Consider the following 14,499-nt stretch of genomic DNA (forward strand, 5'->3'; position numbering starts at 1 on the left):
AATTTACAAGTAGTAAAGTTGGGTTAGTTCAGGAATGTTAAGGATGGATCAATTACAGACAATATATTTAGTGAGTTCAAGCCCGTGTCGGGCTCGGTGCTGACAGCTCAGAGCCTAAAGCCAGCGTCAGATTCTGTGTCTCCCCCTCTCTCTGCCCCTGTCCCACTCGTGCTGTTTCTCAGAAATAAATAAACATTAAAAAAAAAAAATCCTTGTATTGTTGCTGTGGAAGGGCCACTCTTATTATAAATTAACTGTCTATATTATGTGTGGAATTGTTTCTGTGGATTTTATTCTGTTTTACTGACCTATTTGTCCAAATCATTTGGAAGTTATCCAACTTTTGTCAGGAATAACTTAAATAACATTAGAATCAAATATTTTTTACTTAAAATTAGAACTCAGCCAGGCCTGATTTTTTTTTTTTTTAAAGAAATCTTTTTCTTTCTAATTTTAGCATTACTCCTGTATCTGTTCTCTACATTTCCTGCTTCTTGTTCAATTTTGGTAGTTTATATTCTGCTAGAAAATGATTCATTCAGTGTATGTCATTTGACTGCATACCCTGTTCTCAGCATTGTCCTAGACTCAGGAAATAGAGCAGTAAATAAAAAGACACCTTGCCTTTGTGGAACCTGTACTCTAGTAGGAGAAAACAGCCAATAAATAAATAGACTATGTGTTGGATGGTGACAACTGTGATAAAGAAAAAGAAAGCAAGAAAAAGTAGAGAGGTTTCTACTTCATATACAGTATCAGAGAAGAGTGATGTTTGAGCAGACATCTAAAGAAAATGAAGGAGTAAGCCATTGTGAGCAGAGGAAGTTCTAAAATTTTTATGTTCAAAGGAACAGTATAAATGACAGTGTGGCTGGGACCTACTAAGTGAGGGAAGTAGCAGAGATGATGGGAGTAATAAATCAGATGCAGCATCTTTTGGCCTATAATTATGAATCTTTTAATCCTGAGTGAGAGGGAAAGCCACTCAAGGATTTTAGGTAAAAAATAAGAGAGGTGACTTTATTCTCCCTGACAGTCACTATCACTCTGGTTGCTGTGGGGAGTATGCACTGAGGAACAAAAAGGGTATAGCAGGGGATAGAGTGGGAATGGTGAAAACAGCTATGAAGCTATTGAAAGAATCCAGGGATGAGATGGCTGTAGCTTGAAGCAGTATGGCAGAGCCAATATCATTTGCTTAGTCCAGTATCATTTGTTCATTGACCGATTGGGGGGCGGGGAAAGGGGATAAGAAAAAAGGAGGAATTCATGACAAAAATCCATGCGCTAAGGCCAGGGCCTGAAGATGGGAAATGGAGCAATGGTAATAAATATTTATAAAGTACTTACTATGTATCAGAAGCTGTGTGTTGTGTAAAAGGCACCTCTTTTGATTCCAGTAGTAGGCCTTTGCAATAAATACTATTTATTGTATTGAAGAAAACTGAAGTTCAGACTGAAATAACATCTGGCAAACCCAGGTCTGACCTGGAACTCTGTATTCATTCTTTACTATTAAATTATACTCACATTTAGGAGACAGATCAATAAGGCACAAAATAAGGTGTTAAATTAGGCAAGGATGTGAAGGAAAATGAAGACTGAGAAAAGGCCATTAAATTTATAATTACAGCTATTCCCAAATAAAATTTATACAGTAGTAAAATCCTAATCATGTAAGCTCTGGCTCCAGAGTCTATGTTTAAAATTATTCCATTCTTCATCTCCATAATACAAGAGATTTTAAGATCAATTATGAAGGTTAGTGAAGAAGAAATTCATGTATTGGGCACAACAGGAAATTTTCCTTTAAGGCAATTATATGAACAAGTCAGAAAGCCAAGGAGGAAATGTGGGCAAAGAAAAGAGGCAAGAGGTGCAATTTCACCAAACTCAGTAATGAGCAGGTAAAGGAAGCAGTTCAAAGAGTTCATTTTCACCTCAGAAAAGCAAAAGCATATCGCCATCTACCTTCCCATTTCTACCCAACAGAGAGGGGTTTAAAATAAAAAATTAATAGAAAATGGATAGGCTAGGTTAAGAAGAACCAAGTCACAAACAGAAAGATTAATCTTAAAAAGATGCTAAGTAATGCCAGCCTGTAAACCTGAAGACACAGAAATGAAAAGTCTAGAGATATGTACAAATAAGTGAGATGGAAGATAGGAACAAGAGTAGCTTATCTGAATGTCTCCAATATTATTAGGGATTGGAGGGATGTGAACACCCAAAAATAAGGAGGAGAAAAACCTACGGTAGGAACTATTATACTTAAAGTGCATGAATAATATCTGAAGCCCTATTAGGGCATGCCATGGAATTAGCAGGAATGAATAAATGGGTTCACTGATCAACCTTCTCTAGTTAGGATACAAAGTAGAAGCAAACAGGACAAGAAGTTAACCCGGGGAATCTAGAATGGTACAGTAGGTAAAACAAAAATGTGATTTTAGAAGTGAAAATTTCCACCTTTCAAGTCTAGCATTTAATTTATACCAGCAATAAACTTAAGATTACACCTTAGTCGTGCCAAAGATTCAGATTCTAGGGATCCTAAAGAGGAAATACTCTTTCTTATAAGAATATATATTTACACGCATTTGTGCATACTGTAACTATATATAAATATGATTCTTTCTTTCTGAGGAGGCTCCATGCCTAGGGGATGTACCCAGTGTAGGGCTTGAACTCACAACCTCGAGATCAAGAGTCAGACGCTTTACCAAGTCACCCAGGCGCCCCAATGAGATATACATTTATATATCAGACTATAAATTTTCACTTTGGGTGCTACCAATAACAGCATGTCTCTTATTCAAGGATAATTTGTACCGGTCTCATATCACGCAGTCTTTTTTTTTCTAACAGTATTACTCCTTCTTGATTTTGCTCTGTATCTGGATTCTTTTAGTCCTTTATCAATCTGATGGCATATCTATATTCAATAACAATATCCACTACAACAATTTCTTAAAATAAAGGCACTAGCTGAAAAACTTTCCATGTATTAACTCAGTTAATCATTATACTTACTTTTCAAACTGGCTCCAGAGCCAGTATATTCAATTACTATACCGAACTGTTTTTCCACACTGCAACCTCACTATAAAGTTTTCCTCAAAATTTGTATCACAGTTAATTTCACAGTTGAGACTATTTTGGTTTCCTGATTATATTCAGTAAATAAATCATCTGGAAAAAGGCCAAGATAGTTCCTCTCTGACTCTGATGAACATAAAAGCATGGTACCATGTAAAACCAGTATTTTTTAGACCAGTGTTACTCAAGGTCTATGAACTTGTACTAGTCCACAATGGGGGACAGGTACAGAAATTTTAGAAACCTTCATATCAGTTTGACAGTGCAATTTTATGTCTGTCATAAGCCCCAGTGGGCTTATTACATTTTGTGTATTTTTCCCTTACTTTCACTTCTCTAACGAAATTATTTTTACTTTTTTTTTTTTTTTTTTTTTTTTTTACTATACTTTCTAAGAATACTGGCCTATAAAATACTGGGGGGAAAATAGCTAGTCATTTACTGTAGATAAGAAGCACTGTTTTATATAGATAAAAGGTTCAGGAACTGAAAACTTTAAAATTCTGAAGCTGAAGGGAAAAAAGTTCACTCTAAGTGTTCCTTAAATGACTTTCCCTAAAGTCTTTAATAAGAAGTTTTTCCAAGTTAATTGTACATTTATGATAACTTCCAAAATTTAAATCTATTGCCTTTATCAATCTGAATTGCAATACTACCCAATTCAAATACATTTCTAAATTAAAAGCTCCAAAAGATAAAACTGCCAATTAAAATAAAATATTATATGAATTCTTACTAATAACCAGTAAGTCTACTACTTACAATGCTGAATGTCTTCTGATCTAGCTCTTCAGATTCTTCAGATATGGGAACTGGTTCACCACTTGCTGTGATATGAACTGGAGCATCTGACACTGAAGATTTCTTGGATCTTTCCTTGCTATCAGACTTGGATTCACTCAACTAAAGAAAAAGAGGGGGAAAAAATCCAGCAACAACAAAGGTGAAATGATTAACACTTTCAGAAAACAATTAATGTCTCTTTTTATTCTATAATTGCTTGTTCACATTCCATACTCTTTATCTTTCCCCAATTTTATTTGGGGAAACCAAAAATAAATTACTATGTAACATTACCCTACAGGTAAGGCATTTAAAAAAACAGATCCAAACCTATTTTTCTCCTCTTCTAGATACCCACATGTATTTTTAAAGAACTTATTCAGGCTAATTTGGACTGATAGGCAGTTTATTTTCCTAAAATGTAAATATGTTGATTTTGTCACTTTCTAAGTTTTACATTATGATTTGCATACCTTTTCTTCCTTTATGTCTTTTTCTTTCTGTATAGCTTCTTTTACTTTGTTTTCTCTTTTCTCTTTAAAATCTTTTTCCTTTAAATCTTTCTTATCCTCTTTTTCTTTTATCTCCCTTTTAAGTTCTCTTTTATTCTCTTTTTCTTTTGCTTCCCTCTTTTCTTCTGATTCCTTCTTTATAAAAACATCTGGCTCAGGTCTTTCTTCACTGTCTCTTTCTGTTTTAATTTTTTTATTTGGATGTTTCACAGAAGTGATCTCATCCTGAAAAGTGCAAGTATGGCCAATGTATTACTAACCAAATCTTGACAAAGACTAATTTCTTTCTTTGTATGAGTATGGATTGCATGTATGTGGATTCGGAAAGAAATAACCCAGAATCCCATTAATAATGATACATGCAATGTTCAACCTTCCTATAAAAACTAAAGCAAGCCAGTCCCATTCAAAATAAAATCAAAGGAGACAGAACCTCATTTAAATAGCAAACCTCTGAAAAGGAAGAACCTTTGCTCTATCCCTCTTAGTGACATTCTATGGGACAAGTAGAATTCTGTTCTGCATGTGAGACTATGTAATAAACTACACAAAAGGAACTTCAGTACCTAAATGTAAAATTTTAGGTCTTAGTTCAATTTTTAAATGGCAAGTATACTAAAACACGTTATGTTCCCTTTCTAATATAAAAAGGCTGTTCTTCCAAAACACATTCTTACCTTATCATCATCTTCATCAGACTTCTCTGAGGGCAAGGGTGAAGAATCACTCTTTATTTCTTCTTTCACTTTTATAGACTTCAATGCTTTATTCTTCTTAGCTCTTGCTTTTCTCCTCTTTGAACCTCCCTAAAAATAATTATTTTATTCTAACCAACTCCAGAGATTCAATTTTAAAAAATTCCTTAAGTAGTAAATCTTAAAAGTTAACACATATTCCTACCCAATCCTTGGTCTATTGGTAATAAGTTACACCAATCTCAGAAAGTCAACAAAACTGACATAATTTAATGAGTCAAGAATATATTATCATGAGTAACTGATACTAACTATAATTATTCCTTTAAAAAAGAATTAAAGCAAAGTGGAAGTTGAAAAAAATGGGAGGTTTTTCACCTTCCTAATTTACAATTATCTTCAACTAAATTTGATCCTAACAGAGATAGCATTAAAATTATTTTACATAAAAATTATTTTACACAATGTAATTATATAATCACATTGTGATTATAATGTAAATTGTAAAGACTGTTTCTAATGACCTCTCTTTCAGTGTATTTTTCCTACTCTTCTGAACCCCTCTCATAAATAAGCTCTGTGACCTTTAATGCTGTACCTTTAGCTCTCTAATAACACCAAATAAAATAGTCATAGAGGCCCGACCTCTCAAAAATTACTCCTCTCTAAACAAGTTGCCCCCACCACCTATCCAAACACCAGGAAACACACACATACACACACACACACACACATACACACAACCCAGGATCCTACTTCTGAAAGACTTACCAGTTTTAAAAGAAATACAGAGACAACTGAAGGCAAATATCACCATATACAATTAAAGCTACTAAAATATAGAAAAATACATTTATAAGGTCATATTAGACTCAGATGTCTAGGGCTATCACTAAACTACATTTACTGAAAAGTAAATTGCTCTCAAGCACTAAATTTTAACTTACTGCACCAGAAAGTCTCTGAGCTTCTTTTCTTGCAAGATCTTTACTAAGTAATTTGATGAGGTAGTCTGCACGTGTCTGCAACTGCTTTGCTTGTGGTTTTTTATCAGGATCATCTGGAAGAATCTGAAAGAAATTAACTTTTTCAGGTTGTTCTTAATAAATTACATGAAAATGTTACTGCCTAAAAAATTCTCACTCATTGAAAGAAATACATACAATTTACTGACAGGTTACAACTGTTAAAATTTATGGGCATTAAACAACTAAGAGTGCAAAATACATTTTTATATACCTACCCCACAGCAAAGATTTAATTTGCCTGCGAATAAGTTCTAAATAAATACATGAAAAAAAAAATGCCTACATTCAAAATAATAATACAAAGTGTGAGGTTAAAAATTTCTTTTCCAATATACAAGTGTATTTAGCATCCAGTGTTATTAAACATTACAGTATTCTTAGATATCCTTCCTTTCTCAGTAACAGTACATTTAACTGTACAGTATACAAAGAGTCCTAGAACAATGTTATCATCTATTTAAGGTGACCCAAAGCATGCACCTTGAGAAAATATCCACAGCGGGATTTTAAACTATTTTAAGTTTGGCCTCACAGGCAACAAATGACACAGCACCAATATCAAAAGGTTCCCCTCTGTCTATGAAAAAGTAAAATATAAAAATATAATTTAAATAAGATAAAAAGGTAAGGCAATGCTTCCAGTGTTTTCCAGTTTAGGCAAAGAAATGATTTTAGCTACCAGGGTAGTATCAAATCACCAAAATCCCTAAGCATTGTTTGATTTTAGCAAAAAATTATAAAATATTTCAGAATTTTTTTTGCTAAAAATAAGATAATGATGGAATTAGAGGTTTACTTTAAACTTAATGCTATGAAGAAAAATATACCTATGCCTTAGTAACAAGTATATAATTTTAGAGGTAAAGCAAAATCTCACATCATTTAAATTCAATCCCTTCATGAAAACCAAGAAGCCAAGGTCATACAGCTCGTTAGGGCCTTGGTTTCCCATCAGTCTAATTAATTTCTAACATAATTTAAAAGAAAAAATCTAACATCAGTGGTCAACAGAAACAAATTTTAAGTACCTTGTGTGTTAGACTGAGGTCAGGATCCATTTTAATCATTTCCCAGCTTCCATATCCATATTCGTAGATACCAATTAACAAATTGGAATCATCTTCTTTGCCCCAGTCTATATCAAAATGAGCTGCCTTTGTATGGCATGGGATAGTATACCTAATAACAAAGTTAATAACCACTGTCAAGTTTATAACTGCCATATTAAAATTTTGAAAAACATATGTGATTAGAACTTCAAAATACTATGCTTTATTTTATCTTTAAAAACATTTCATTCAAGCTAGCCAGTGACATAAAAAAAACATTTCGAACATCCATACACAGGCGAATTATTGAGTAACAATAAATATTTTATAATGGGTATAGTAAATAACTCACTGTTTTCTTTCTTCTGGATCTGAAGGAATGGATTTATGCAATGGTATCAATTCTTCTTCATGGGAGATGACGAGCTTGGCATTCACCTGTACTCCTGATATTCGGAATGTTGGACCCTTCACTTTTCCAAGTCTACCACCTTAATTTTTATAAGACATAAAAAAGTATGAAGTATACAATTCTAAGCAAGATACACTATGATGTATATTAATAAGCATTACTTATTTAGCTAATCAATTCATTTTACCTGTTTATATATTTGGGAGGGGGCACTTGTTGGCAAACTTTAAATTCACTACAAGATTTTTCAGTACATACTAGTACTTACATTATAGCAGATGTGAATTCACAGAAAGCATTTCACAGAAAGCATTTCTTAATTGTTTTACCAATTGCACAAGATACCTCAGTCTATTAATGCTGTCACCTTCTAAATAAGAGTTCTAGCATGATTTTTTCCAGTACATTTTATTACTAAATCTTATCTAAATATTTTCATTTAGGTAGATAAATTACAAAATAAGCATAATGAAGTAATTATGTCCAAAAACCATATTATACATGTACACTATCTTTTCCTAGCCATTTATATACAAAAAATACAGTAACACCTAATGCTACCTACCAGCTAGAATATACCAGACAGAAAGACAAACTCTATTGGTTTCAGTAATACAATTCTATTACCCATTTCCTATTACCCAGGAATGGTCCTGCTTTGTTTTTTAAAGCATCTTTCAAGAGTGATGAGTAGGTAGCTAAGATATAATACATACCAAACTCAATAAAAGCATAATTTGAAACTTCTATTTACCTCCCTTTAAATCATTCTCACTTTAATATTACCTGTTCGTTCTGTTCCTGAAGAATTATCCTTTAGAGCTTTAATGCAACCGTTATGTACCAATTCTCCTAGTCGTCTGAGGTCGGTCTCTGACTTATCAACTAATTCAGCATCCCGAGCAATTGCATCTAATCTGTTAATGAAATAATATAATTCTCAGGTAAATATGCAGAATAAAGTGGCACCATTTAAGGGAGACTAAGTTTCACTTTATCTCAAGCTCTACAAGTCACTTTCCATGCCCTACAAATTCTGGTTCAGATAACTGGCACAAGATACATAAAAAAAAAAAAAAAATTTATATGTGAAAATATTTGGCAGGGAAACAATTCATTTATATATTCAAGAATAATAAAGTTAACCAATTCATTACAGAATGGTATGCTTCAAATTGAAGATTATGTAACAATTCTGTAAAAGCTTTTAATAACCAAATATTAAATTCAAAAGCAGTTAAGCACTGTAATACAGATGAACTTTAAACAACACAGGCTTGAACTGGGCAGGTCCAGTTATCTGGATTTTTTTCGATAAATACAGTACTCTAAATATTCAAAATAAAACAAATACTTTTAAAATGGAGGTTAAGAGAGAAAAAATAGAACTAAGCCAATTTGAGTCTTTGCCACTGTATATTCAGACAGTGGGTTAGCCACAACCAAAGGTCAAAGAATATTCAAATCACCAACAATTACTGAGATTAACCATTAACTTAAAAAAAACAAAACAGGGGCGCCTGGGTGGCTCAGTTGGTTAAGCAGCCAAATTCGGCTCAGGTCATGATCTCACGGTCCGTGAGTTCGAGCCCCGCATCGGGCTCTGTGCTGACAGCTCAGAGCCTGGAGCCTGTTTCAGATTCTGTGTCTCCCTCTCTCTCTGACCCTCCCCTGTTTATGCTCTGTCTCTCTCTTTCTCAAAAATAAATAAACGTTAAAAAAAAAAATTAAAAAACAAAACAAAACAAAACAAAACAAAAAACCTGTCCTGATAATCTGAATTTTAATAGCTTGTATAAGAAGGAACTCTAATTAGGGAAACTTAAGAAAATTTCCCTAGTAGGGAAACAGAACTGGGCTTTAAGTCAAAAGACTGAAATTAGCAGCTCACCTTCTGGAAGGATAAATCTGCTTTTCATGTTTGTGATGGAAAAAAAGGGATAAAAGCATATGCAAAGTACAATTATGAAAACGCTGAGTATTAAAAAAAATGCTAAGTATTTTATAGATCTATGTATTTTAAAAAAAACTTCATTTGTAGATAAAATTTTAGAGACTAGAAGGAATTGAGAATATAAAAAATCTTTTTAAAAGTCTACTTGAAATTTGCTTTCTACAGACTTTGTAAATGACTTTTAAAGCAAATTTAACAAAGTAGCTAAAGTGAGTATTAGCATAAGTAAATAAAGTTGACGGCATGTAACCCACATGTAATTCTATGAGAATGACAAACATGTTTACCTTTCCAGAGGGCCACCGAACTTCTTGTAACTCTTGATAAACCTAACAGAAAATAATTGTTTGGTTTAAATGTGGGCTTCACTATCCATTAAAAAACAGATTTGTAAATATACAGAAATAAGAAAATACTTGTTAGTTCAAAAATTAATTCAAGGTACTGTTTACTACCAACAGAAATGAATAAACTATGCTAAAGACAAAAATGTTAAAACATTAAGATATACCAAGTAAGACAAGACATATTTTAACACCCAGGATGATGTTCAGAAACCAATATAAATAAAACAATAGAAGCTAAATTTTATTTTAGAAATTACTTTATTATTTTCACAAGTTCAAGGCTACCACAGGAAGTGTCTCCCAAATTATCAATCAATCATAGTACACCTCCTCAAATTCCAAGTACTGTTTTCCGAATAATACCTTTAACTCAGATGTATGGTTATTATACCAACAATGGAAAATAAAAATTTTACTTAGGAACAAAGCTACCCAAGTGGTTGATGGATGAGGGAAAATATCCAGGAAAAGTAGAAGCTGAAATGTTCTTCAACTAAAGACAGAAAGTCCAGCAAATCAGGTGGTCATAAAAGTACTCTTAATAAAATCTAACAATATATTTAGTTTTCTGGCAGAAAGAAGGAGGAAGAACTTTATCAGTCAGGTCTATGGTTTAAAAGAAAAGAGTTACAATGACTTGAAAGAAACAACAAACTCCCAAAATACAGCAATGAGCAACCTTTTCACAAATTTCATAAGCAAAAATTGACATAAACAAAAGTTGGCTGTTATCCCGTTCCCCTTAAATAAACGTGTATAAAGAAACGCATATTTTGAAAGAGAACTACAATTTATCCTAGATGACTATCTTACCTCAATTCCTACCTGGACATATCAGAAATACTTTTAACATTGTTACTTTCAAAAAGCAAATCTCAGTGTTAAAAAACCTAGAAAAAAATGGAACTAAAGTATTCTCACATAAAAATAGTAACGCTGGGAATCATAAATGCAGTGAGAAATTTTAATAAACAAATTGAATGTACTAAAATATATATTATTCAATAGGGCCACTATTCTGAACCAGATTAGTAAAAGCAAAAAAATGTTGCAGTCTAAATAGACTAACAATAAATAACATGCAGAGACTAGATAATCAAACTTTATTTTTCATAGCTATAATGAACACCCAAAACCAGAACCATCTAATCCCTGCACAATCATATATTTGCCTCCTCTAGAACTTTCATCTTAATCTTTGAAAATATGGAATTTGTATATTTTATTTCACCTTCTAAAAAAATCAAGCTGAAGTAAAATAGTCTTATGTCATCTTACCGCCGAATTTCTGCATCACTAAATCCTTTGATAGTCTCCCGGGGGATAGTCCGTGGTCTTCCACGTTTCTTTGGCCTTTTCCTTTCTGAGATCGAGTCACTATCAGATCCAGAATATCTCCTACTTCTACTGCGCCTCCCTTCACTTCCATTAAAACTAATCTGGAATTGGAAAACAAAAATTTACCGAAGCTTAAAGGCGGCTTCTATGGTAAGAGCAAAGAAAACACTACAAAAGATCAACAGAACAAATTCAAATGTGGTCTGTATATCAAAAATTTCCTATAAATAATATTAAAAAGCAAACAAAACAGAGAAAAACATGGCAGGTTAATGGCAAAGGGTTAGTAACAGCCCTAATATTTTTTTAAAACATTCTCATAAATCAGCAGGAAAATACAAGATTGTCCTTTGGAAAAAATATGAGAAAAATTATCAACAAGCAATTAATCAAATAACATAAATACAGAATTATAGAACCTCACTGCTAATTTTTTCAAATGAGAATTAAAGTAACTATTTATTTATAACATCTATTATTTAACAGAAACATCAAAACATACTTTCTATAAGTCTTTGGAGTCTTTCCACAGTCACAGTGCATATTCTGAACCCCTAATATGTTGAAGCTAATTCAAAGTCAAGCTTGGTATACAGTTCTCACTCATTCTACCCTCCTTTCATACTTTGACAAGATGTAATATAATGCTATGCTTCCCATGTACTATAAAAGGAGATCGTTTTGGGGTTGGCAGAAATAATCACTAATAACAAACTGTATAGGGGCACTTTCAAACCAAACACACATTATTTGGCTCCATTTCTGCCTGGGATGTAGAGAGTTGATAGGATGCTCCCATCCTAACAATAAACCTCATCTCCAAAGCCTAACTTCTTTTATACGCATCAAAACCACAAGAGAATCTAGTAGTCTAAAACATACAGAAATACAGTAGATGATACTTGAACACTGGCTTTCCTGTGAAAAGCACGAGTCGTAGACACCAAATAATATATAAGCAGGTAAAGGGAAGTTAGCTAAAATTGGCTAAAGGCCGCATTTGGGTGACCATGACAGCACAGGATTCCTGGAAACCGAAGACATGGTTTTGTTTGTTTGCTTGTTTGTTTTTTTTAATTTTCCACCTTTTATCTCCATCTGTATCATCCATTTGAAAAGAATGACAGAAAAGATTCCCACCCACCCAAACTGGACGGCTGTTCAAGCTTTGTACAGAACAGAACCTGTACTCCCTCTCAGGCACTCCTCCACAAAACTTCCAACAGGTGCTCAGAAGAAAGACTGGAATCAGAGCACAGGAGATCAGAAAAGAACTTTCCTTCCTGAAGATGGCCTGGAGAAAGGGAGCTAGTCATCTACTGCACTGAGGGCACAGAAGAACTAATACAGTTGCAGGAAAAGAAAAAGGAAAAGGAAAAGGAAAAGGAAAAGGAAAAGGAAAAGGAAAAGGAAAAGGAAAAGGAAAAGAAAAAAAGAAAAAAAAAAAAACTCTATCCCCGGGGGAAAGACAGCAGAATAATGACTAGGCAATTCCCTCAATGCCTAAGACTCAAAATTTAAGGAGGCACCAAAAGATTCCGTAATCAACAATAATAATCTTGTTACACGATATCCAAAAAAACAAAAGTTAATGCAAAGAAAAAAATTTAGTATTAAACCTTTTTCCTTTTCCTGTAGGATCTGATACAGCCTAGCGAATCACTTTTACCATTATTCAAAAATCTACAGTCTTCACTTGGGTCATAAACAGTAAATATTTAAAAATTCAAAACACACAAATCAAATCAAGGTATGTTCTATGACAATGACAGAATTCATTAACAAAGATACTGAGAATACCTCCCAAGTACTTGGAAATTAAACAACACCCTTCATAACAACAAAAAAGCACAAAACAAACCAACAAAAACAACACCAAAGAGGAAGTTATACAGCAAATTAGAAAATATTCTGAAATGAATGAAAATGAAAACATAACAGGTATCAAAAATTTACAAGATTCAGAAGAGGTAGTTAAGAGTGGGAAAATTATAGCATTAAATGCTAGTAATACTAGAAAAGGGAGGTCTTGATTCAATTGTTGCGTGTATCTTAAGACACTAAAAAACAAATTAAAGCAAAGTGGAAGAAATATGAAAGAGCAGAAATAAATGAATTTAAAACAGAAAGATCAATGAAACCTGGGATGATTTTTTGGAAGATATTATGAGTAATTTTATGCCTAGAAATTCAACAACTTAGATAAAATGGACAATTTCTTTGAAAGAAACTACCAAACTCACTCACTCAAGAAATATTCTGCATAGTTGTTTATAAAAGGAATTAAGAGTTAAAAATTTTAACAAAGAAAACTCCAAGCCTAGATGGTTTCCCTGACAAATAGTGCCAAACATTTAGTGAAGAATACCAATGCTATACAAACTCTTCTCAAAACCAGAAGAGGAGAGAATACCTTCCAACTCATTTTATAAGGCAAAAATTATCAAATCAGATGAAAACACTTACAAAAGAAGAAAAGGATGGACCAGTATGCCTTATTAACAAAACCAGATCAGCCCAGGTATGACTACTCTTACATCAACAGACATATATTTTAGATTAAAATGTCACCTGTTTTGCACAGTTTCTCATTCTTGGGAGCATATAAATTTCTTCAAGTTCCTTTTGTCTTTCTTCCTCTTCTAATCGTCTTCGTTGATCTTCAGGAATTATTTCCTCCCAATTCTTTGAATTTCTTTCTGGTTCCAACTCAATGTCATCCTCATCCATATTTGAAAAGTTGGCAACCTTAAATTCCAGAATTTTAAGAAATAGTAAGCATTAAAGAAGAACTCATCCTTAAATTACATTTTACATTTCAGAGAAGAGGAAGTGACATGCCAAAACAAGACAATAAAACTTAAATATCCTCAGGATAATGAATATGACTATGGACTGAACCAAAATTGCCTGCTAAACTAAGTTCTTTATTAGTTCTTTATTACTTATGATTTCTTTATTAGGTCGAAGTAGATCAAACCAAAAGACTTGTAAGAAATGTCTTCCATGAATGATTCTCTTTTGTCCTGCTGCTCAACAAAATTAGTTAACAGAACAATAACAAAATAATGTATAGTAACATGCTAATCATCTTCTGCAGAAAATACCACACCAATGCATTAATTACAAAGTGCTGTAGACAATACAATATTCTTATTTTTAGGATCATAATAAATAGTACAAAGAGCTAACAAAACACAAAAGAGCTCTGAGTCCATAAACTTACTTAGGTTCCTAGTTTCTTCATCTCTTAAAAAAAAGGATAAAAAGAGCTCACAAACT

General features: G+C 32.9%; 1 protein-coding gene across 4 annotated transcripts in view; it reads right to left on the minus strand.

Annotated features, from left to right (window-relative positions):
* The window catches only part of CHD1 (chromodomain helicase DNA binding protein 1), a 76,660-nt gene that overhangs the window by 8,306 nt on the left and 53,855 nt on the right, over nucleotides 1-14,499 (minus strand). For 3 of the 4 annotated variants that reach the window (XM_045034090.1, XM_045034085.1, XM_045034086.1), the window contains 10 exons: nucleotides 13,789-13,965; nucleotides 11,158-11,318; nucleotides 9,820-9,861; nucleotides 8,365-8,495; nucleotides 7,519-7,657; nucleotides 7,146-7,296; nucleotides 6,037-6,159; nucleotides 5,072-5,200; nucleotides 4,356-4,619; nucleotides 3,862-4,002 (listed from right to left, as the gene is read on the minus strand). In XM_045034090.1, the coding sequence (XP_044890025.1) occupies nucleotides 3,862-4,002; nucleotides 4,356-4,619; nucleotides 5,072-5,200; nucleotides 6,037-6,159; nucleotides 7,146-7,296; nucleotides 7,519-7,657; nucleotides 8,365-8,495; nucleotides 9,820-9,861; nucleotides 11,158-11,318; nucleotides 13,789-13,965 (1,458 nt within the window). The remainder of the gene's footprint in view (nucleotides 1-3,861; nucleotides 4,003-4,355; nucleotides 4,620-5,071; nucleotides 5,201-6,036; nucleotides 6,160-7,145; nucleotides 7,297-7,518; nucleotides 7,658-8,364; nucleotides 8,496-9,819; nucleotides 9,862-11,157; nucleotides 11,319-13,788; nucleotides 13,966-14,499) is intronic. The other variant, XM_023258732.2, reaches the window with a different exon arrangement.

Source organism: Felis catus, chromosome A1, assembly GCF_018350175.1.
Source record: "Felis catus isolate Fca126 chromosome A1, F.catus_Fca126_mat1.0, whole genome shotgun sequence".
Taxonomy (NCBI): Eukaryota; Metazoa; Chordata; class Mammalia; order Carnivora; family Felidae; genus Felis; species Felis catus.